Source organism: Alligator mississippiensis, chromosome 2, assembly GCF_030867095.1.
Source record: "Alligator mississippiensis isolate rAllMis1 chromosome 2, rAllMis1, whole genome shotgun sequence".
NCBI lineage: Eukaryota > Metazoa > Chordata > Crocodylia > Alligatoridae > Alligator > Alligator mississippiensis.
Window position 1 is genome coordinate 235734696 of NC_081825.1, and position 23853 is coordinate 235758548.

The 23853-nt window shown below is 41.4% G+C and overlaps 1 protein-coding gene across 14 annotated transcripts in view; it reads right to left on the reverse strand.

Annotated features, from left to right (window-relative positions):
* Positions 1–23853, reverse strand: part of DPF3 (double PHD fingers 3) — a 249774-nt gene that overhangs the window by 49947 nt on the left and 175974 nt on the right. For 13 of the 14 annotated variants that reach the window (XR_009460162.1, XR_009460157.1, XR_009460160.1 and 10 more), the window contains 2 exons: positions 20942–21079; positions 5928–6056 (listed from right to left, as the gene is read on the reverse strand). Coding sequence is in view for 3 of the 14 variants with exons in the window: in XM_014595447.3 (XP_014450933.2) it covers positions 5928–6056; positions 20942–21079 (267 nt within the window). In the remaining 11 variants the exon portion in view is untranslated. Of the gene's footprint in view, positions 1–1861; positions 3186–5927; positions 6057–20941; positions 21080–23853 lie in introns of all 14 variants that reach the window. The other variant, XR_009460163.1, reaches the window with a different exon arrangement.

A 23853-nucleotide genomic window follows, 5' to 3' on the forward strand; every position in this document is an offset into this window, starting at 1 on the left:
AAATCAAACTGTTTTCTGTTTGAAATGATTTTACCTGCTAGAATTCCTATTAGCCCTCAATGTACAACTGCTACATCAGAGAGAGGTTAGAAATATTTTCCTCATTTTAGTTTACTTGATTTATTTGTAAATAAATAAATCACATTTGAAAACTCTTTATGTATAATCTGCTTTCCTTGTCTGTTATGTGGGCCTTTTACACAGCACCAGAGAAGTAAGAGACATTTTTTAAAAAGAAAATGGGACTATACCTATAAATATTAGAGAAGTAGAGACTCTAAAGGGCAAGGATAGCAACAGAAAGTGCTTTATAAATTGATTTTTGCAATCTGCTAGATACCAATTTATAATTGCCTTTTTAAATCTTGGAAATTATGAAAGTACTGGACTGGAAGTACTGAAATTATGGAAGTACTGTCAGTTACACTAACATGAAATCCAGAGGTACTCCACTGACTTTACTGTTTTAAATTTGGGTCAATAAGAAAATAATTCGGTCAACTCTGCCAATTATAACCGTGGACTTGATTCATTCCTAGTTCTGTAATATCTTCCACCGTAATTTCCATTCTTTCAGTCTTCAGATTTTAAAATTGGAATTCTAGTATACACAAATAAAATAACAGATAAGCAAAAGAAGGATACTACAAGTGTACTGTTTTAAGGATTTAGAAAACCCAGATCTCTCTATTCTTGTGGCTCGTGGTCTGAAGCAAGCTGGGATCTGAGCTTTTTAAGTGCAGAAGAGTTTCACAAATTGTCGACTGTGGAAACAAAATACTAGAAAACTATTTCATGTATTCTTTCAGGCAAAATAGAATGATTATGGTAAAAGTTAAATGTTTTATCAGCTAAAGCACGTTTCATTGACATTGTTAAAATACCACTGATCTGATATTAGATTGATTATATCAGCAGGAACATAGTCCAACAGAGTATTAAAAGAAAAGAAATATCAACATGGAGAAGCCTGAAAAGAGACTGTCCTCCTCCATGAATACATGAGTCAGACATGAACTAGCTAGCATATGCTAATAACAGCTTTATTTTATAACTTTATGCAGTACAATTTTCTTCAGTCCTAATGGCAGATTCTTAAAGGAATCCAGAAGTCAGTGGTGTCACTCTGGATTTACACATGTATATGTAACAGGAGAATCTGGCTACTATTTATTCAATGCACAAAAAAAAAAGTATTAAAATACAAAGAAACAACACATCCAGAATCCCAATAAAAAGTAAAAATCAAAGTTTACTTTAATGTAGAACTATAGCAAAAAAGGTTGAAGAAGCCAAAAAAATACACATTGCAAATGTTGTATTACTCCAGCAAAACAGAGGGAAATGCACTAACTTTAAAAGTCCTTTTGGATAGGATTTGTTCATGTGCCCCTCAAGTCAACAGGGCACTGCTGTAGTTCATATTGTAAGTTCTGTAACAAAGACACCTCTCTTTCATTACATTTACCATGAAATCAACGGTCTACTGAGGTCAAGATAAATGTTGTCACTGATTTCAATGGGGTCAGGAATTCACCTTGTATAACTTTTGTTGGCGCTTTACTTTGAGAAAAATATTTAGACCCTAATCCTTGACTCCATAAAATGAACATTTTGCCTGCCTGAGGACTGAAAAATAGAATCTATGCACTGGATGTTTGGGTGTGCTTTATACCTCACTGTACATACTGGGGCCTATCCATTGACTTCACATGGGACCGGAGGCATCCCAAGACACACAACTATCAGACAATTCACTTTAAAGGACTTACTCCTAAAATAAAACTCAATCAATGGTTTGTTGAAATTGCAAGGCACAGAGATTTAATAGTGGGAGAAATACATAACAGTTGGAACATACCTTTTGAATCCTGCCACACATCTCCTCATCCCTTGGAGGGAGCTGCTGGAAGGGAGTCACTCTTCTCCACTGAACTTGGGACTTTAATGAGTATTGCTTTGGTTTGTTTCAAGGGAAGCTATTGACAAGCAAAACAAAGTGCCTCACAAGACACTAGAGAGAGAGATAAAATTGGGCTGACATAAAAACAAAATATATGAATTTTTAAAAAAAGGAAAGAAAAATAGAGGTGAGGTATTTTTCCTTTTCATTTCTTCCGTGATTCACTTCCTCTGGCCATTTTCTTTGCGGAGTCTGTGACTTGCCATTTATATTCCATCCCTGTGCTTGGAAATTGTTTTCCAGGAGGTGAAAGGTGAAGGGGAAAAAAAATCAGAATGAAGTGAAGACAAGATGAAGAGGTGCAGGGAGGAGTACATCTAATGAGTATAATGGTGTCCAAAGGAAGGATGGAAACATGTTCCCTAATGGCATGGTCTTCATTGGAACTGCTTGCGTTCTCAAGCTGTTAAAAGTGGAAGTAGCAGGAGTACAAGAGGGGAGTACAAACTCCACGTGCTACATAAGTGCAAATTCTCACATTGCAGAAGCCATCACACCAAGGATTTCCTTGCCATCTGATCCAATCTGCCCACAGTGGTTTCTCTAAAAACAGTACTGTAATCAAGTAGATGTCCTTTGCTTTTTGTTTTTTTGATTTTTTACTTAAAAAGTCTTTTTCCTAATAATATATAGAATATATAAATAAAAATAATTAAAAAAAAACTATTTGGGTTCTGCTCTCCAACCCATCTGCATGTTTGTGGTTCACCAATATATATTATAAGATGAGAAAATCAACTCTGCTCATTATTTAAAAAAAACAAACAACCAAAAACATAGCAAATCCACGTTTCAGGTTTCCAGAAAGAAAAAGACAAGGGGCAGGGAGGGAGTGGGGAACAAATTAAAATGAAAAAATAAAAAGATAATCAAAACCTTCTGTTTCTTCAAAGTAGTTGTCTATGGTTTGATACGTTTGTGCTTTCAGTGTACACACCCAGAGGGGGGGAAAAAAGTAGCAATAATAATCAAAGTAGTAGAAAGGACAGCAAATTGCTCAGAGTTTGTATGTTGGTTTGGTTAATTTAGCAGCTGCCCTTTTTATCTGCTGAGGGAGAGCTGCTGCCACGGCCACCTCCGCGGCTTGAGAGAGGCTCTTCTGCATCGTCCTCGTCAAAGCCATGAAAGGTCGAGGTGTCGCTTTCTGACGTGGAACCGAACAAGTCCTCCGTAGTGCGTACTGGCGCTGCTTCCTCCTTCCTGCTTTCTCTTCCCAAATGAGCTGACATGTATGATGAATATATCAGCACATGCGTTAAGCAACAGGCATCATAATTATTTTTTATCACTATTATTAAACAACTCAAACTATTAATCTTGTAGGTACGTGCATGTGTGCACCTTAACAACATAGCACAGTAGAATAGCAGTAAGAGAGAAGTAAAAAGGATTGGTTTCTCTTTTAAAGAAAAAAGAGGATCTACAATAATAACACAGATGCCCGTGGCTATGGCAGCGAAAGGGTTAATGATAGTTTCCTCTCTTCAAAATACCTTAAAAATATTTTTTCTTGATTACTCTGATCAATTTATAGAAGATTCTTAGACCATATAAATAATTAGAAGCTGTTAGCTCTAAGCACAATGATTGTCCTTCAGATTGGCATCAACTGTCATGAATTTACTGCTGCAGAATAACAACCCATTAGGTATGTCATCAGTCTGGCTGTGATTATTTTTTAAATTCTCATCCCTATCGCTTTCTGCCCCTGACCCTAACATGGAACAAAGAACAAAGTGAAAAACACTGTAAAGACTAAGTAATAACAAAATTAACATTTTGTATTTTTCAACCTGTATAGATTCTTAAAAAAAAGAAAACAAATCTACACAATTCAGCAGCTAAAACGGCAAAGATAAAACACCATCTCTCTTGGAGAAAACTAGAAAGTTTGAAAAAGTTTTTCAGTCCAGCTTTTCACTGTGAAGCAGGAAATCCTCAGCACAGAAATCAGTCACAACAAAAAAAACCTCTTAAAAGAAAAGTCAAATATTGACATTCTTAAAACTGCAGTTTGTTTTTCCCCCTCTGAATCAAATCTTTTGGGTAATTTTGGTGCATCTCTCAGAATCCCTCATCCAGAAAGGCAGGGAAAGGCATTCCCCTGGGAAAATGAAAGCATTGTTTTTTAAGGGGAAGGCTGGCCTATTACTCAGAAGCATCAATATGATGATGTTAAATAACCAATGATTTGGTCCCCTTCTGCTGAAAGTAGTAACTAGATAACAAATACATTATAATGCCTAAGAAATAGGGAATCAAATCTCATTCCTCCAAAATAAAATATAATAAAATAACTGCCAATGTAAAGAACTGTTCCATTGGGATGTGATTTTACTGACTGTATAGAGAGAAGGAGCAAATGAATGTTCATGGCCCCACCTCCGATCTAAAGAAAACGGACTCTATTACCAAGAGAAGTAAAGATGGCAGCCACAAAAGAATCATTAATTTTATAAAGATATATGTGGTTGCATCTTGGCCTCTGTCACCACATGTCTATCACACAGTTGGAGATCACTTGTAAATGACATGGGTGGATGGGAATTTGTATACGAATAGTGTTTAATTGAATTGGTTTGAGGGCCTTGTTCATGCACAGATTACAGCACGTTACAGCTACATGTAGACCTACTTACTCTATTACAATAAGGAAGCCAATGGACTAGAGTATCTGTGTCATGCTCTAAAAGTAAATATAAAATCATCATAACAAACACCTACACAACATAAAAATTATCATTGTGCAAGACTGAGACAATTCTGAAATGAGTAGGCTGGGAAATAACAACCAAGGCAATGGAGAAAAAAAGATTCACTTTCCAATATGCCACCGCAGCTAATGTGAGCTTCCGTGCTTTAATTACTATGAAGCAAACACAGAAGCATAAAAAGACTAGTGTTAGCAAATGCAGAGTACTTGTAGCAAAGCCTTTAGAAAACCAAGGTTTGCCATTTGTCCTCTGATGACCAATCATCATCAACTCAAGATAGCTTCAAAAGTCAGAATAACTATAGAGGACATTTGTCACTGAAGCCTAGTCCTGCTCCCATGGTATTTGATAGGAGTTTTGCTATTAATGTCAATGTGAGCATAAGCAGGCCATTATTCAGTACCAGAAAACTCTACATTATACTTCGCCAAGTACCGAGCAAACACTTCCCAGAATAAAAAGCAGAAGCAGCAGCAATTTTGAAGGTTTCAAATTGCACGGCTTATTTTGTTTTCTGATTTATAATCAATGTGCCCCTACCCTCCACCCTAAGGAAATTACAATTAGAAATGTGGATTGAAGCTGGAATATACTGTCATTAGAGACCCCCATTCCCTCCCTTAGCTAAAAATAACAGCTCAGCTGGGACAAAAAACCCAATAACCCAGAAATAAAGACAACTCAGGCTGGGAAAAGACACAATTGCCTATATTTTAAAAGAGAGAGGGGAAGAAAACAGAGAAATAAAAACCTCTTTAAACAAAATTAATGATAGTCATCTTGTAAGAGGATAATTCTTGACAGCTACCCCCCATCCATACCCTGTAATTTCCTCTCTCTTTCTTTTTTGGATGAAGAAATGCATGAAATGTGTAATCAATGGAAATGCTCATCATGCAACTTTCATAAATCTTGAAAGTAATTTACATTTGTAATTATGGCATTGGAACACAGAGCCCGTCCTTTAATATTGTCATAGGATTTTCTCCCTCCATTTCAATGAGAACTAGTATGTGTATTTATCTTCACCGCAGCCAGTAGATATAACATGTGATTATGTATACATCTATATATAAAAAATTCCCATTAGATTAAAAATGTGAATCCAGGACATTTGGTGTTCCGGAAAAGAAGCAAACAATAAGTAACCCCCAAACCAATTCACCTCACTTCCAAACATGATAAAAAAATCCAAAAGAAAAGCATATACATTAATTTGTCTTAGATATTTGCAAGAATGAGTCACCTACCAGAGCGCCCACAGTCTGAGCATGACACGAGCTCCTCTGGCCGGCCACTTTTTTTGTTCATGTTGGAGCCGCCAAGGCAGAAGTCACAGTAGTTATTGGGAATGATGGCCCCATCTGGTCCTTTCTGGGCTGCAGGCAGGTTAGAAATCAAATTCACTTACAGGGCGTGCAGTATTGTACAGCTTTTTCTTTCCTCTGCTATGAAATTAATATAATGACTTTGTAGACAATACAAAACCTTCCCCAAATATTTACCATTAGGTGACAAGTGAATTCTGTAAATCCCCTTAATTTTCAGTGCACTGTGTAGCAGGGCACAGGATCTCTTCTTGAGGTCCTGTACAAAGGACAGGTCATCTGTGCTGTGATCTGATTCTCTTTATAAGAATAAGTAGTTGAGTCTCACATTCTTACAAAAATAGTCAGCTTTAACACCATGTTGATTTCTTTAAAATATTTTACCTGCTCTTGTTCTGTTATTGTAAGCAATTCTTACGAATGTTTTAACAGAAGGGACTTGAAGAGGGAAAATACTCTCTCTTTTTTTCACAACATTTATTTTGTGCTTTTAGTTGCACTTTGCCTACAGTAAGTTTCACTATTTTCTCTATCTTCTGCTTCCTCTGTCTCATCCTCCATGGGGATCTGCTGACATGGATTCCTGAGCCCAGATGGAATCCCAAATCAATGAGATCTGTGCTAATGGACACAGAGGCAGCACCTGAGCTATAGCTAGCCAGAATCCCCTGTCATTTATCTTACATAGAGCAACATAGGAGAGAAATAAAACAGGTAAAATGTAAACTTACAAAAAACAGCAAAGACAGCAAAGAGATTGAGGGGTAGGGGTAGTACCTGAAACTGTATTCACACCTTTTAAAAAAACCTAATGTTTCACATCAATAGTAAATATTTAATTAGATTCAATAACAGTAAATAAACAGCATCATAATCATGTGTCTCTAACTTGTATTAGGGTTAAACTACTCTTCTATTAGTGCAGACTACATAAGGCTAATGGCCTATAAATGTCTACTGTGTTTTTGCCCCCTCCAGTTCTGAAGGACATACACACAACGTACAAAAAGGCCTTTGCATTTGCAATAAAATCCCACCCCTTCAATACAGGTTACATAGGATATGTACAGATGTTTAAACTGTCTGCTGGGAAGACACTGTACAGTGCTTAGCACAAATGTACCATAATTAGAGCACCATTGAACCCAATACGCCTATTGGGTATGAAGGTTTGAAGCCTGCCCCCACCCACCATAGCCAGGAGGTGATGGTACTCCTGGCTGCCCTGCCTGCAGCTGGCGGGGCATGGGGAATGGAGCCCCAACCACCTTGCAGACCCAGCCAGGCTCACCCACATGCCCCTATAACATGTCCCAGTTCTGTGGGCAGGGGTGTGCAAGGAATGAATTGTGGCTCTGCCCTGGGCCCAGGACCTATGCTGTTACCACCCAACGATCCCGGTGTCTCCATAGAGGTTGACCGGGACCTGTGCGAGCTTGGCATGTGGCCAAGCAGACAGGATGGGGCCGCTTAGGGAGTTTTGGTGAGCTGCTGTGTGGGATGTGGGGATGCTAATCTGGCCTACAACAGTTCACCAAAACTCCATATGTGGCCCACAGGCTCAAATAATTGCCCACCCCTGTTCTTCATAATAGCAGTATGCAGCTGCTGGCTCAACTTTGCCACAGCCGCAGGTGGAGCAGAGGGGAATGGAGTCCCCCCAGATACGCCTGCTGGGGTTTTGGGGGGAGTTAAACCAGGCCCGGGGGGGTGGGGAAAGGCTCTGTTCTTGCCCCTCCTGGCCCCATGGCTCCAGCCATAGCTGCATGTTGCCACTATTAAGATGATGGGGCAGAAGAGTGTGGAGAGCAGAGCCTGTCCTACTGAACAGGCCCTTTCTGGCTCCCCCCCCAACACCCCAGCCAGGGTAAAAGGGAAGACTGCAACATGGAGCCTCCCCCCTCCCACCCCACCCACCAAAGCCACTTGACAGCAGCAGCATGTAGCTGCCAGCTTGGCTTTACCATGGTTGAAACTGGGGCAAGGGGGTAGGGGGGCTTCGTTCCCACCTCTGCCGCATGGACCCAGCCCAGCTCCCTGCAGTTGGGGTAGCGGGGGTGGGGGGAGGCAGGGCACATGGCAGAAGGACTCCCTTCTCCCCCGGCCCAGCTGCACAGGGCAGAGACAGAGCTTTTTCTGTTTTTTCTCTGTGACAGCAGAGGGAGTGGGGGGGCTGGGCTGGTCCAGTCCTCACCTGCAAGTACCAGCCCAGCCCCACAAAGGCCCCTGGGATGTGGGCAGAATCAACTGAAATTAACTCTCAATGAGAACCTGTACACAAGTTTGCTAATGTGCTCTGCCCTAGAGCGCCTTCATCTGATACTACACTAAGTGAGGTTTAACTTTTCATGAGATCCACCATTTTTAAAGCACTCTGCAGCCCTGAACATTTGTTATGTTTGGCTACAGAGCACTTTTGGCAGCCTCATTGCATGAAAAGTGCATCTTCTGTACACACCCATAGACATCTCCGAGGCATACTACAACAGAAGCCCAGACATAGTGGAATTACAGCTGAAATTAATTTGACCCATTATGTAGGTTACTGCTTTGTTCAATAATGCAGAATGGATAGTAACATTTACAGTTGCCTTGTCCAGAAACGGTTGTTCTACATGGGTAAAAGTCCTTGCTGTTCTCACATTCATACAGGGAGCAGAGTTAACATTTTTCTTGTATCCTTTTTATTGAAAGGTAAAAGATCACCAGCTCTAGTGGGTATCCCACAGTCTGAGTGTTCCCCATGTTATATGAAATACTTGTTCAAATGAAAAAGTGAGAACTTTTAAATAACACCCACTGGACTTAGTTATTACTTTAAGATAATTTTTGTAACTTTAAACTTTGTTAAAAGTTGTTCTGAGGCTTTTTACAAATGGCTCCAAGAAGAATTTTGGTCCATATCCAAACATTCACAAAGAACAGGGACATTAAGGTGGATGTTTTGGTACAAGGCCAAGAAATACTATTCAGTCAGAACTTCCACAAAGACTGAAGAACTTGAATCTTGTGTTCTAATTTGTGCCTACCTTTAGTTTTTTATGTTTAAGAGGGTTGGAGATGCAGTGGAAACAGGAAGAAATGAAAATTTATATTGCTGCAAACACATCCTTCTCCTTTACCATCAGCAGCCTTGCACATTTATTGCATGCTTAGTGTCTAATCTGGTATCCCAGAATTATTGGCGTTCTTAATACATTCTCTCTCTCTCTCTCTCTCTCTCTCACTGTTAACTTAGCACTGTGCCTGACAGTGGAGAGTGTTTAATATTTGCTTACCAAGTAGTTGGAGAAGTATGGCAATTACATAAAAGTATGGTGAGCTGTAGTGCAACAAAATGACTGAAAAAGTAACTTTACACTTTTTCTTCCCTTCTCTCTAAAATGTAGACTGGTCTAGAATTTCCTTATCCACTCTCTACTGAAAACATCAGGTGGTTGCTTCTTTATATTATACTGCATGTATATCCCAGTCTCACACAGTGCAAACTCAGCAAGTACAGTGCTGAAGGTTTCACATTATCACTAACACACTTGGAAGTTAAAATTTTCAGGATTGATGTAAAAGCTTAAGTCCCACTGACATTCACTTCTGAAAATGGGGCTCAAGCCTTTTTGTAAATGTTACCTATGTACACTGATCCACGATAGATGGAAGCTTATGGTTGGTTATGGGGAAACTGTTAACCTGGATCTTGTTTCCCTATCTTTATTTTTGATGCAAGTCTGTGTGCTAGTATTTTGCTTGTTCAGGTTATGTATAAACATGGCTAAGTTGACTCATAGACAAGTCAAATTTGATAGGCTGTGGGTGTGTCTGCACATCACCCTACGGCAACGTTGCTACAGCACTATGCTTTAGTACTTCCTTTTGGCAGGATGGGTGGTAGACGTGCCCTGTATGCAGAGGTGAATCTTAAAGTTTTGTCAGTGTGCCATAAATGATACATCTTTATAGCCTAATAAACCAATGCAAGATACAGTATTCTCTTCAGAGCTTTCTGCTCTAACAGGTAGAAAAGTTCAATCAAGCACGATTGCCAAATATTATATAACAAGTTGCCTTAATCCAACTTGTATGCTGTATGTGCAATAAGGTTGTGTAAAAAAAGTCTTGGGAATAAAGTCTAGGATAGCTTTACTGTCCTGGTGATAGTGAAAAAGATTGCTTGGCTTTAAAGGCTTTGGGGTACTGACTGATGCAGTTTGTATACTTTTCATACCAACAAATAAACACAGGATTTTTATATTTTAAAGAAATATAATTATGTGTAGGAGGAATGTGGGGGAATTCAAGGAACAAAACAACATCACACTTGTAGTGACAGCGACAAAATAAACAAAGGACCAAAGGCTCAATTCTGTACCACAGCATAATCACACTGAAATCACAGAATGAGTCCCTATCATTGCTCCTCTAGCCCCAGTTATCATTTCAAAGCAAAGCATTGAAAAATACTCATGATCAAGACCTAGCTCATACATTATTCTCCCGGTTTTTGTTTCATTGCAAACAGCAAACTTGGACGAAGCTTGCCAGTGTTCATGAACATGAACTTGGTGACCAGAGTGGCTCATATTTCCAGGTCTGCTTTATGGGCACAATCCACTACAGTGCTTCTCTGACAGAACATTAATTTTAGCAATATAAGTTCATGTACACATTTCCTCTAAGGTAGCAGAGTCCTTGATTTCTGCTGCCAGTGTTACAGCACATCTCCATGCAAAAAAATATGACAGCAGGCAGAAGGTATGCATAGACACTCCCCACGTTGCTGCCGTCTTCCAACAGCAATCCCGCACTTCCTCACACAGACCACTGGACACCAGCCCAAACGCCTCTGGCCAAAATTCAAGTTGATCTGAAGCCCAGTGTCCCCCCCTTTAAAGCAGCCTTCCACTTTAAAAACCTTTTGGATTTCCTCAGCCTTTGGAGCTATATCCAACCCCAGCTCCATGGCAACAGGGAAAAAATGGTAAGTGTACTATGGAGACTGCAGCAGGGATGTAGTCCAGGCAATCTGCAAGGAGCAGAAGCCAGTCCCTGACCACATCAGAAAACTTTCAACAAGCATACCACTAGGTAATCCTTCACAGTAAACATCTGAGGGTGTCCCCTATAATGCTCTTCAATAATGAGCTCTATGCAATCCTAGGTGGAAACTTCATTTTGACCCCTAGCTTAATGGTGGACACCTCCAAGGAGAGTGTATGGGACCATACAGAGAGAACATCAGCAATACTTCAAGGATGACAACCTCTCCGATAAAGAGGAAAGGTGTCAGAACCTAGCCCAGATTACTCCCACCCTGAAAGGCACCAGGGTTTGAGAATTAGGACACACAATACTTGGTGCGGTTCTAGCAGAAAGAAAGCAACAAGGATCAAGAAATGGTACAGCATCTTGTTTCTCCCAGTGAACAAATGGATAGCGCCAGGTACTTTTTCCCTGGTATGTTTCCTTCAACCTATTTGAATTTCATCCTTCCACTTAAAGCAGGATTTTCACAGCTGCTTTATTGATCACCAGTTGTCCTGGCATATAAAAGTAAAAAGAGAAAAATGATGCAACATTGCTCTTTCCTACACGGGTACATGTTGCAATTGTTTTTGTTTGGGGGGGGCTGGCTTGTAAACCATTTACTGCTATAAAGAGAACTAAGTGAATCTGCATGTGTGCAAGCACCTCGCAGGTCCAGGTAAGTCTTGCTGGGGAGGCACACTTGTGAACACAGTGTGGCCACAGACTCCTATAATGCTAGGGCATCGCCAGCAGAGAGAGGTAGGCAGGGACAGTCATCCTGCTGGGGAACTGGTAGCAAAGTCACTGTTTTTTTTGCTTCAGGCTCCTGTCTTCCATGTGATTATGCTGCCTGCCTGGGTATCTTGTTTACCTGGACAGAAATATCCTTCTCATCCTTCAGGACAACCTCCAAAAGTTGTTCCAACACATACTTCCCATCCAGTCCTACAGATTCCTGGGGTTGATGGTCTTATTTTTTCCTTCCGTGCTGTGGCTCAATAACTCAGCAGAGACTATCACAGGGAGTAAGCTGGCAGTGAAATGACCCAGGCGCTAGCTCAGCAGATATGTATATAGGTAGTGCCTGGGTCACTTCACTGCCTGCTTACTTTATACTATTTACATGCACTATGAGCAAGCTTGGGCTTCCCTCCCTACATTCTCCCCACTTCCCCAGATCCTAACCAATCCTCAGCAGCACAGGAAATTCACTAGGACATCAGTGGAATAGGCAGTTGACAACAAGCATGACTTGTAATTCAAATGGCATCTGCACCACAGCCCATAGCAAAGTTACAAATGTTACTAGTTACTGCTAGCTTTTTACCATGGGCTGCTGCCCCAAGTCTGACATACTCCCTGTCTTCAAAGGCATTATGGTGTCCTTGAGTGGGGCTTCTGCTGATAGCCACCTGCTATAAGGGATGAAGAAGTGTAAGAGAATCACGAGGAAGAATGGGCTTTTAGAGCTGATGCACCAAGCAGATGCTGTGAAAAATGAGAACAGTGGTAGAAGGAGAACATGTTGGCATTTAACCACAACTCTTGCAGGGAAGGCCTTGGCATCGCACAGTGCTGCTTACTTCCATCCCATAATACACTGGCTTGAAAAGTGCTTTGAGGGCCATTGGGACACCTTCCCACATTGTACTGTGCATTCAGCCAATGCAGATGCTTGTAGGAATGATGTGTGATGCCAGAACAGGAGCAGTGTTACATACCTGCTTTGATAGTGGAGTAGTAGTGACTGCTGGTCACCAGAAAAATTCCATATGTGTTAGTCCATATAAGGCCCAAATTAGAAATTTGCACCTCCTTAAGATAAATTAATACAGGCCATTTTTACAAATGATCTAAGGATATCCTCAGAGGAGTTTGCACCAGTTTATTTCAGGGTTTTTCTACACTCCAAAAATAATTTGGATTAGGGAAGGGCATGAATTTAAAGTGCAATAGACATTTGTGTATAATTTAATGTGTGGAGATTCTTTTTTTTTTTTTAAAGAGAATCTTAGATTTAGGTCAATCCAGTGGATTTAGATAAAATGCAAAAAACAAACAAACCCAAAAACACTCTTACTGTGGAATAAGGATGAGTTGTTCCTGAATAGCTACTATGCTTTAAATGACTATCCCTTCCCCCATTATTCAACAATAACTTTCCCATGTAGAACAGCCCATAATCAGTTTTAAAACAATGATAGACTACTGCAAGTTTGTGTAGAAAAAGCCATTGCTCCTCTATGCCCCCCTTCAAAATGAAATCTGTGGATCTGAAAACAGGTTTAAAACCAAAATAAAAGGTTTTTGAAATATATATCAACCTACAGGCTCCAAATGGTTCCAGTTCAAAATACATATTGAAACATAATGGTTTTGGTTTTGTAGTCATGATAATTGGCATTTTTCTAAAAGCCTCAGCTCATGGAGTCATCTGAAGAAATGAACATTTGCCTTTCATTTAAAAATGAAGTTGCTTTCCCTCAGACTTGCAGAGAAAAGCTTGGAAATAGAGATCTGCTAAAAGGGCAAAATCTTTTCCAATATAACCAATCTAATGATTTCTGGTGGTCCACCTCATGATTTTGAAACATCTGTGGCTGGCACTGCTGCTAAGAGAAAGCAAGCTAATTCTTTGCTGCTTTGCCCCACATGACAGACATTTATACCTCTGCAACCTGACTGCAAATTGGGTATAAAACTCTGCTGTGATATAAGTGAAGAATTTGGATTGAGCAGGCATTTTAAACCCACAATGCAGCAATGCGGGGCAAGTGGAGAGTCAGGACTTAACTGTCTGCTTTTAGGTTGGGGAGTTTGAGTTTCCTTCTTTAAATTAGTAAGGCAAATGGATGACAATCAGATGGATGCTGTTCAGAAGGGATTTTTCCCAGCACCACGGTTCTAACTACTACTTATTCTCTTTGGGTTTCATCCAAGCCCTGAAAATCCATAGGAGTCTCTCTATTGAATTTAGTGGGTTTGGAATCCGGTCCTTTGCTTTCACTTCTGGCCAAAATTTCCAAAGCAAGACAGATACTTAGGGGAGCAGAGCATATCCTGAATCAAGCCCATACATTTTGCAGCGAAGAAGAATGGATTTTTTTAACAAAGCATTGCAAGCCTCTTTGTTTGAGACTGACGCCCAGATCCCCCATTCTGTAACTCTTCCCCCACTGTTCAAATGTCTGCCCAACATTTGGCTGCTGGTTCAGTTTAAAGCTAGCCAAAGCCCGTTCTCTATATTTAACGTCCTCCTCCCTTGAAGGACCCGATGACATATAATCTGAACCTATAGGGTAAGTGCCACAGTGCTGCTCTGGCTCTTTCTCCCCTACTGCTGACATATCTCATCCCTCTGCAGGTCTGACATGTTTCCATAGCAACCAGAATCCTAGGCTCTGGCTGCCTCTGGTCTTGCCACCTGTTATTACTTCATCTCTCAAGTGTAAGGAATTGTAGCATGTCCCCTTAATTTGCTGTTCAAAATGCATCTGCAGACGCTGGGAAGACTCAAGAAACAAGAAATTAAAAATAATCAAAGAAAAAAGAGGATGAAGAGGGAGAAGGAAAAGCAGCTGTTAGAAGGTAGGTCTCAGGAAGAGTCTCACTCTAATAGAACAGGAGATGGATCCCCAGCTGGAGATGCACTGACTTCCACCTGGATTATTCCCAGTTTTTAATGAGAAATGGAGAAAGTCATGCAGATAGATTGTGCATTGCACAGACCTGCTAGCTTTTCAGCATCAAACAGAGCTCTGTCCTGGACTAACATCAAATAGATGGCATGATCTGTGGTGCAATGAAGGACAAGCTAAGTGGAGCTCAAATAAATTAAGTTCGCTCTCCACTCACTCCCAGACACACACGTGTATGTTGCTCTCTCCAGTAAATTCTCCTTGCAACTTCCCCATCACAGCTCATGGGGAAAATACAAATAAAAAATGAGGAGGTGGCCAGACCCTTTGCTAACCAGACAAGCTGGAAAAGCAGTAGCACAATCTAAACAAATGGTTGCAAGCATTTCCCGTTCTCAAAAGTAACTGAATTTTGACTGTGTTGAAGACAGTTTTAGGATAACACCAGAAGCTCCAGCTTGTTTTCCAGCAACTCTGACTGTCTCTCTTTCTCTTTACCCCGCCTCCCGAAGAGCAGCATCCAATTAGAACTACTGCAAGAGACCGGGACGGCTCTGCTAGACCCTAGGAGCCAAAAGGAGTTTTTACATAGGTCAGGAGAAGTAGGGGTATCTGATACCATCTTCATAGGAACTAATATGATCCAGTAGATATATAATTAATTGATGGGCTGGGGATAGTAAAAAGTAGAGCTTACATTAATTTTTTTGAATTTTGGGGCATGGAAACAAACTGTTAGCTCTTTGCACTATACAGCAGTATTTTCTACAAATTGTAATCTGCTACTGCTTGAGTCTTCCAGGAGGAGCTATGGAAGCAGAGGCTAAATCCTGTTATCCACTAAAGATACATAAGATTTGTTGAGCTTGTAATTCTACAGAACACACTGGAATGGTCAGGGAGACTTCATAAATGGGAAGACAGACAAAAAAATGTAGAATATTTTTTTTAATCTCATGTCCAAGCCAATTGCATGATTTTGAGGGATCTGACTCTCAGTATTTTTTAACTTTTGGGGTTAGCAATGCAGGACTCCCATCACACCGAGAAGCTTAGAGAGTGATCATGCTACCTGAGGTACAATCTATCCTAGAGCTCCCCTGGGCAGTGCAGCTTGGCACTCATCCAAAATGGGCCAGTTACTTATGGGCACACGTTAATCCCTCCAACATGAACAACACTTTGAAGACAGAAATTTCTCCCTGAGGGTTATGTGAATGCATGTTGCCTAATTTCAAACCCAGTCAAATATTTTGGGCTTTAAGTGGGTTCATTTTCTATTTAAGGGAAAAGAGCAGAAAGGTGAAAGAGGAAAAGTGGTTACAATAAATGTAAGAATGTTGCATACAGAGAGCTCTGACAGGAGGGAGAAAAGGATATGGCTTCTATAGATGAAGTGCTTGATCAAATTAGAGCCAGTTTCCTGCAGAACAGTCATAAGCATTTCTCCTTAAGGAGGGCTATTTTCCCTACAAAATTTCAGCCTCCAGCCATGCCAGCTGTAGAGTGGCTCTGAAGCAAAAGTTCACAAGAATTTTTTGAATAATGGACACGTTATTTTTTCACCTTTCTGATCCTCCAAATAGCCGCACTGTTTTTCCTTAGATTTTCACAAAACAGGCGTGAAATGTCAGCCCCAAAGATTAAGGCCTGAGAAAGTTATGTGCAACTACAAACAGAGGGTTTGGATGAAAATTGTTCTAAAGGAGACATTACTACTTCTGTAATACCGATGGCTGCCTTATATTTTATTTTAAAATCATATTTATATTCATTCCTTTATGAAAACCAACAAAGGAAAATGGAACAAACTAATGAGACAGCAAATCAGGGTAATATACAGCTGCTTTCTGAAAAGGCACCTGCTGTAGGATTTCCTGTAGCAAAGGTAGGTGTTGGAGCATCCTTGCATTCAAATGTAGCTCCTATCACGTCCCCAGTGAGGAACAGTGCTGAGGCAGAGAAAAGGAGGCCTGATGTAGCTTTTCAAATTGATGCTGCTTGTGGAGAGGAACAAACAGCTCATCTCCAACTGAGGGGCTGACTCTCGTCATTTATTCATCCCCAACCCCCTGCATGGATGGAAATAAAAATGTTTCAAAGAAGACTGTGTGGGGGAGCTGGAGGACAGCTTGGAGGCACAGTGAGGTTAGTGCATTAATTTTTTATCTCTGGAGACTGGGTATCCAATTATGCTTGGAATACACAAATGGCATCAGCTGATCTCTGCAGTAGAGATGTGTCTATAACACAAAAACTCCCCAACAAGAAGGTATGGTTGATGGATGCTCTGAACTTGTACAGCAAGTGGTTATACAGGTCAAATTTAATCTTAAAAGAATTGGGAGACTTCACTATCATTATTTGAGCACGTAGCAAGTCTGGAGTGAAGTGCACCATAACAAGAGTACAGAATCCCTGCAACAGTATGGAGTGCCATAGGCAAAGCTGTGCATGCATGTGCATGCTGTCTGCACAGCATGCTGTTGACTTTAGCCAGTGCTATTAGGTACTTTTTTTTTAATCTTATAAATTTACCCCAAAGCTTTTACTTTTTCTTTTTTTTTTTTAATTTCAAGAAAGCATTTTGCCACATAAACTTTTCCATTTATACAGGTGACTCAGTCCCCTTCAAAGAAAAGGAAGATTCGGTCCTTACACACAGGAACAGACTTCCCTGTTCCTCTGGGAAAGATATGAGTTCTATACTATCACATTCATTCATATATAGATTGCAATAGACAGATATCTAGTTAACAAAAATCCCACTCTAGAAGCCTCTCAAAATCTGCAGGTGCCAGCTGCCCCCAAGTGTCGGTTTATAACTACAGAATTGATGCTAGGCATACTGGAACACGCGCTGAGTGGAAGAATCATGGGATAAAGACAGCTGAAGAAGAGGCTTGAAATGATGTGGGACAATTTCATTCTAGTGTCAGGCTACGGGTTGATTTGGTTTTTAAAAGTTCCCAGAATGTCTTTTTCAAGTGTCCATACTTGGTCAACACCACTTTGCAAGCAGAAAGAGTAGCAAATCTACTTTGGCCTGGACAAGTTTGGATTCCAAAGAAGGGACATGCCATGGTATCAAGGAACTGAGCTTACCTGAGACTTAGGCCCCCTCTACACATTACAGGTATTGTGCAATTAACTGGTTAATTGTACAGTTACCTTAAAACATACCTAAAATACTTATTAGACAATAAAAAGCTCCAACCAGCTATAAAGTTAGAAAATGTGTACCAACATTATAGCTGGTTGCTACCGAGCTTTAATTTGCACAGGCAGCAGGGTCTCCCTGCAGCTGAGAGCCCTGTCAGCTGACAGAGCTTCCAGCCACAGGGATGCACCGTGCCCAGCATGACACCCCTGGGGCTAGGGGACTGAAGGAAATACTGAAGGAAGTGAAATGTCCAGGGGAAAAGGAACATCCCACCTGGGCTGTTTGTTGTTCTGCGACAAACCCATCAGAGCCCAGCAGTTCAGATTAAGCTGCTCCTATGCAAATCTCCTTTTTTTAAGTCCCTCAGCAACCCAAGATGGCTTGGGGGTGATAAAGGGAGTAAAGACAGGAAGGCAGGGAGAATAGGGCAGAGGGAAGAGAGGGAGAGAGACAGACAGACAGAGAGGCCATCAAGCTGTTTTGCTGGCACCAGTCAGGAGATCAATAGCTGACTCTGGCAGAGACTGTGCTCCAAAGAGGCTCCTTCTGTGCTGCCAAGGCTGTTGTAACTGCAGGTATGGCTATGGGCAGCAAAGACACAGGAGACATGAGAGGAGCAGAGGGAGCTAAAATGGAAGGAAGTTCATGCTGCAGCAGACTGCCAAAACCTTGCTGCCCAATCCTTACCTCCTGCAGCACGGCAAATTCCAAATGGCTGTTTGGGATCGGCTTTGCCTTTTCTAAATTGGGCTGCTTGCGTTTCTCGGCCATGTGGCTAAGGAAATAATCAGAGTCTGCTATTTACTGTACTTCTGGCCCTTCTGTTCAGTAGGTTGTGGATTAGCTGTTTGGATTAACATCCCCCTCCCCCTCCCACGAGCCCATGCAGAGAGGATTCTTGAAGCCCAGACCCTGCGACACTGCAGACCTGTCAAATCTAATTCATAACACATGCCCAGCAGTACTTAGGGAAAAGGAAGGATATGATGCTCTGGCTCCCCACCATTTCCATGTACAAGGGGACCATTTAATGACTGTGCATTAGCAATGTGGACAATTAGCATTCACATGGAAGATGAATGGTGGCATAAATTAAATATTGTCAAGTAAGGGAGGGAAGATGTAAGGTCTAGGTGCAGGGCTGTACACAAACAAGCAGAAACAGGGAACAAACAGCCAATCCTGAGGCAGGACCATCAGGAGAGTAATTCCCCAAGCTCACCACAATTTCCCCCAGCAGGAATAGCCACTTGACGTAGTCCCTGCTCCCCCACCCCGTCAGGTGATGGTCAGTTATTGAACAGAGAAATCCTTCCTTTTATGGGTCCAGATCATTTAAGTATATGACTGTGACTATCTGTGTTGGGGGCTGCATGCCAGCAGCTTCTCCCTGCCTCGTGCATAAAACCTCCAGCAGCTCTGGGGAAACAGAGGCAAGAGCAGCCCGTGCTGCACACTTTTCAGAGAGCCAGGCACGCTCCCTTCTTCACAGGCCCAGGTTTGCTGGCTCTCTGAAATGAGGGAGAGTCTTACTTTTGTCCCTCCATCCCAGCTCCCTTTTTTTAAACCTGGTAAAGCTGATGATATCAATCTCTGAACATTAGAAGCATTAGAACTGGGACTGTGCCTCACCCCCATGTCAAGCTGAATGGTGGGGATCAGCAACCTTTCTTGTCTACCTACTTCTACAGTGCTAAGATCAACACTTAGTAATTACATTTCCTAATACCCCTCCCAAAAAGTATTACAGACTTTATTTCAAGCACAGAACACAAATTTAGAAACAACATACAAAAAAAAGTCATAACAAGTCCAATGATGCCATTTACTAGCCTGCCAGAGCCAGCATTCCTCAGAGCCATGGCAGCTCAGATTTAGCAAAAGCTGGACAAGTCAATTCTGCTTCTATTTTATAGAAGTTTAAAAGATAGTGCAGAAAAGTGACAGACACATATGGATTGCCAAGTGGGATCAGACCAAAGGTCCATCTCAATCAGTAACATCTCTCAAACAGTGGACAGAAGCAGATGCTTCCAAGAAAGGTGAAACCCTTCCCCATTCCCTACTCCCTCATAAGACAATTATGGATTATCCTGCTTAAGAGAGAAATGTCTTCCTAGACCTGGTTTCCTTCTCTTTTTCCAAAGGATGAAATATTCACCCATAAAATATTTCTCATGTCCATTTTATTCTGCTATCCATAATTTTTTTCCATAATTACTTTGAAATAAAATGGTATTTCCCATCTGAGGGGCCAAAAGCTCTTTACAAAATTAATTAATTGAATTAATTAAATAAACGCATGAATTTTATCTGCACATTGTGCCTGAATGGGGATGCTGATGATTATTATTTTACATACAGTTAAGCATAGAGACAATTGGGCACAGGAAGGCTGAATTACTACGTAAGACTTTGGGCAAAAGGCAGTAGTAAAATTTGGCTCCCCTGACTCCCTGTCATGTGTTATAAAAAAAAAAGAAGGACAGCACTGGATGCCCCTGCGCTGGCTAACACTGTATCTGCCCCCTCTCTTGGCATCCCCAGAGTAGAGACCCTGTTCTCTTTTCCTGTGTCACTCTCCTTTTAGGTTTGTGCAGACAATATTCTAGGCAAGAGACTTTCCTGAACTGATAGTATGAATGTGGAGTTTAAAGTGCAGGAGGTCCTGGGTAGGAGAGAATTTCATACCAAAAAACTGAGATGCAAATAAAGAACTTTCCTCAAAGAAAACAACAAAGAGAATCCACTAAAATTGTGTGTTTTCTTGATCTCCACACTAATCATAGAGAGGCTGTTTGATGACAGGCAGGTTGGGCACCCCTTCCATTCTCCTTTCTCCTTGTCATCTCCTCCCCACAGGAGCAGTGATAGAAAAGTGACTTGCTGCAGAGATAATGCTGGGTTTTAAATGAATTCTTGACTGACTGAGCTCAGCACTAAGGTGAGCTGCAGCTGATTAGCTTCACTAAACATCCCGGTTCCAATCATTCACAAAGGAGCAGTACAATCACAGGGCCTGGGGAATGCATAGATAGGGATGGAGGTAACATCCCCCTGAAAAAAAAAACATACTGGAGGAGAAAACAAGGGGACAGAAAAATACTACTCACGTTTGTGATTTTCATTTCTGTGCACAGGTGAGGAACGTGTCTCCTGCTCCCGAGCTTCATCTCCCTCTTCACTGGCTAGGTGAGTGTGAGCATAATGGTAGCTCAGTCCAGGCCTATTCTTGTAACGCTTGCCACAGACTGGGAAGAGAAAAAACATGAGGAAAGGGAGAAGAGAAGGGAGTCATCAGTACCTTTTCCAACAGCGAGTTTGAAACTGCAAATGAAGTGATGGTGAAAGGTGAGAGAGACTGACAGCCCTGCACATTGATGTCCTCTACTTACCCCAGATAAGCTTCCCTCATACTATCCTACCTGTTTTTTCTACTCCTGGCCTGGAGGGAGGACTTATGAAGTTGAGGGAACTGTTCAAGTCTCCATGGTCTATCCAGCCCTAGGATTCCCAGCTAAGACTGGTAAGAAGGTTATCCAGCAGATTAGATTAAATGCCAATTGTGGTGCTGGTGTCTTGTGCTATGTACTTCTTACCAACAGGAACTGAACTGAGACCAAAGAAAATTGTTTCCATGATTACTGATCACAGGAAAAAGGAACTGTTACTAACAGCAAGAGAAGAGAGCTTTTCTTTGAAAGGGTTAAGTCAATTGTTTTCTTTCCAGACATAAATCCAGACACAAAACACTACCAGAAACAATACTTACTACTGTGAGTAATCTCATTCACTTCAGAGATCACCCACAGTAGCCTATACTATTCTTTGCAGAACTGAGGTTGCATCTACACATGCAATTAGTGTACATCAATAAACTCTGGAGCTTATTATTCCTGAGTTTTTTGCTCCTGGGCATACCATTTGAACATGCACCTGGGAGCAATTAACTCCGGAGCAACTGACTCCAGAATTTATTCATGCACAGCAAGCGGAGCTCAGCCGGAGCAGCCCCAGGTGGCAGGGGGCCCTAGGAGTCAGTCTGCCAGCCCAGGGCTGCTCTAACCAGGCTCAATGTGCTGTGGAGGGGCTGGCTGGGGCATGAGGATGCTTCAGTGTGGGGCTAGCTGCCAGGGAGCTCCAGCACTGAAGCACATTAATGACCCAGTCAGCCAGGTCAGTGTCTACACGTGCACTGTTGCACATGAAAAAACTAATCAGCAGGATAGTATTTGTATTTACAAGTACTACCCTGCTGTGGAGTTAGTTTCCTGCACCGTAATGGAGGCACACTTGTAGATGCCAAGACATTTACTGCAGAGCTAATTAATCAGCTCCACAGTAAACATCTTGTACAGACTTGCCCTGAGTCCTCTGTAATATGCCTAAAAAGAGGAAGCTAATGTCAGGAGTAGGAGTGGAACCCAACATTACCTTAGTCTTTCCATCCATTCTCATTAAGTCAAACTCCATCTAAGGCCTTGTTATAGCCCAGGGGTCAGCAACCCCCAGCATGTAAGGCCATTTTGCTCGGCACACCACCACCAGCCCAGGCTCTAAGCAGCTGCTGCCAGCCACGGAGCTCAGGCTGCTACCAGTAGGGGGTTGGGAGGCTACCAGCCCTGCTGCAAGCAGACCAGGCTCCATGGGCCAGCTGCAGCCAGGAGGCTGCAAACAGCTGCTCCAGGCTCCAGCATGTCAGCACTCCGACACCTTCCAAGGTAGACATTGTGGTTTTTTCGGCACTCTGGCTAAAAAACGTTGCCTACCCCTGTTATAGCCTGATGCAGTAAATGCCTCTTAGCTGTTTCACTTGTGCAACTGTATATACATGGTACAAGTTCTATATGACCTTACTTCACCATTTTCACAAGCTTGAGTCTGACAAACTTGTCATACTCAGTAAAAAAGCTCAAGAAAGGACTTTGTTCATTTATACAGAGATACTCAGTATTCATTGTCAATTTTTTTCTGCTACTCTTTACAAAAAGCCAATAGATGATCCACATTCAGAGGGAGATGATATGAAACTGTAGACTACAAACTGGCACAATAACATTTTATTTTCAACCTATTCTAACTAGCTTGTAAAGTCCCTCAGGGAAAGTACCTTGTCTTATTATAGGTTTGTAAAGCCTGCTCATCTATGACACAATATGAGTAAGATAAATGATTTGTAATGTTAACTCTTCTTGTCCTGCTTCTCCACTGAGCATAGATAAATAACCATATGTAAGATGTGTACCTTGCTCCCATGTAAATAAAAGAAATATTAAAAAGAAAAAAAGTTAAAAGTAAAGCATTGGCATGAGCAGGAAACACACAAAAATGTACAATGAGAAAACAGAATCCAATTCTGTCAGGTCTGACAAGGGAATTCAGCCTTCACAACACATTCAGTCCTGGCCTGCTCTGCTCCTAGTACAGACTAGGGGATCAAATGTGATGGCTACCTATTACTCATGAGTCTACAATCTTCTGGTCCTTAAGAGAAGTCAATAATATAGAGAATAATTTTACACTTATGAGAGGCTGTGTACCAGTAATTTGGAGGGAAGCCAATTAATGGTGCAAATCCCTTTAAGTCTGGTGGCAACTACACCCATGAAACAAAGGATCTTTAGGCTCCAAATGTGTAAAACCTAATAGATTCCAAGAATAATGGTGTGTAAAAAGGTTAACGCATGAACACTAAAGTTTCTAGAAAACTGTCTGCGACAAGAGCATTGGTAAAGTGATATGAAGCGTCTCATCTCCAGGTCACTACATCCAATCCAGCCCTTTTTGGTCAAAAACAAGTCACTACTCATATCACTCACTGTTGCTCTACTTAAATGAAAAAACACCGTATATAGTATTTTCTGATATATTAAATATTATATAGACGCAGTAGTCTAACCAGAGTTAAGACAAAGGTATACTTTAATTTGTGAACTCAAATTTAACTCTAAGAGAAAAAAAAACCAAAAAGGTCTTCTCAAATTTTCCAGGTGTAGTTTCTGAATAGCAAGAAATCTTTTGGTCA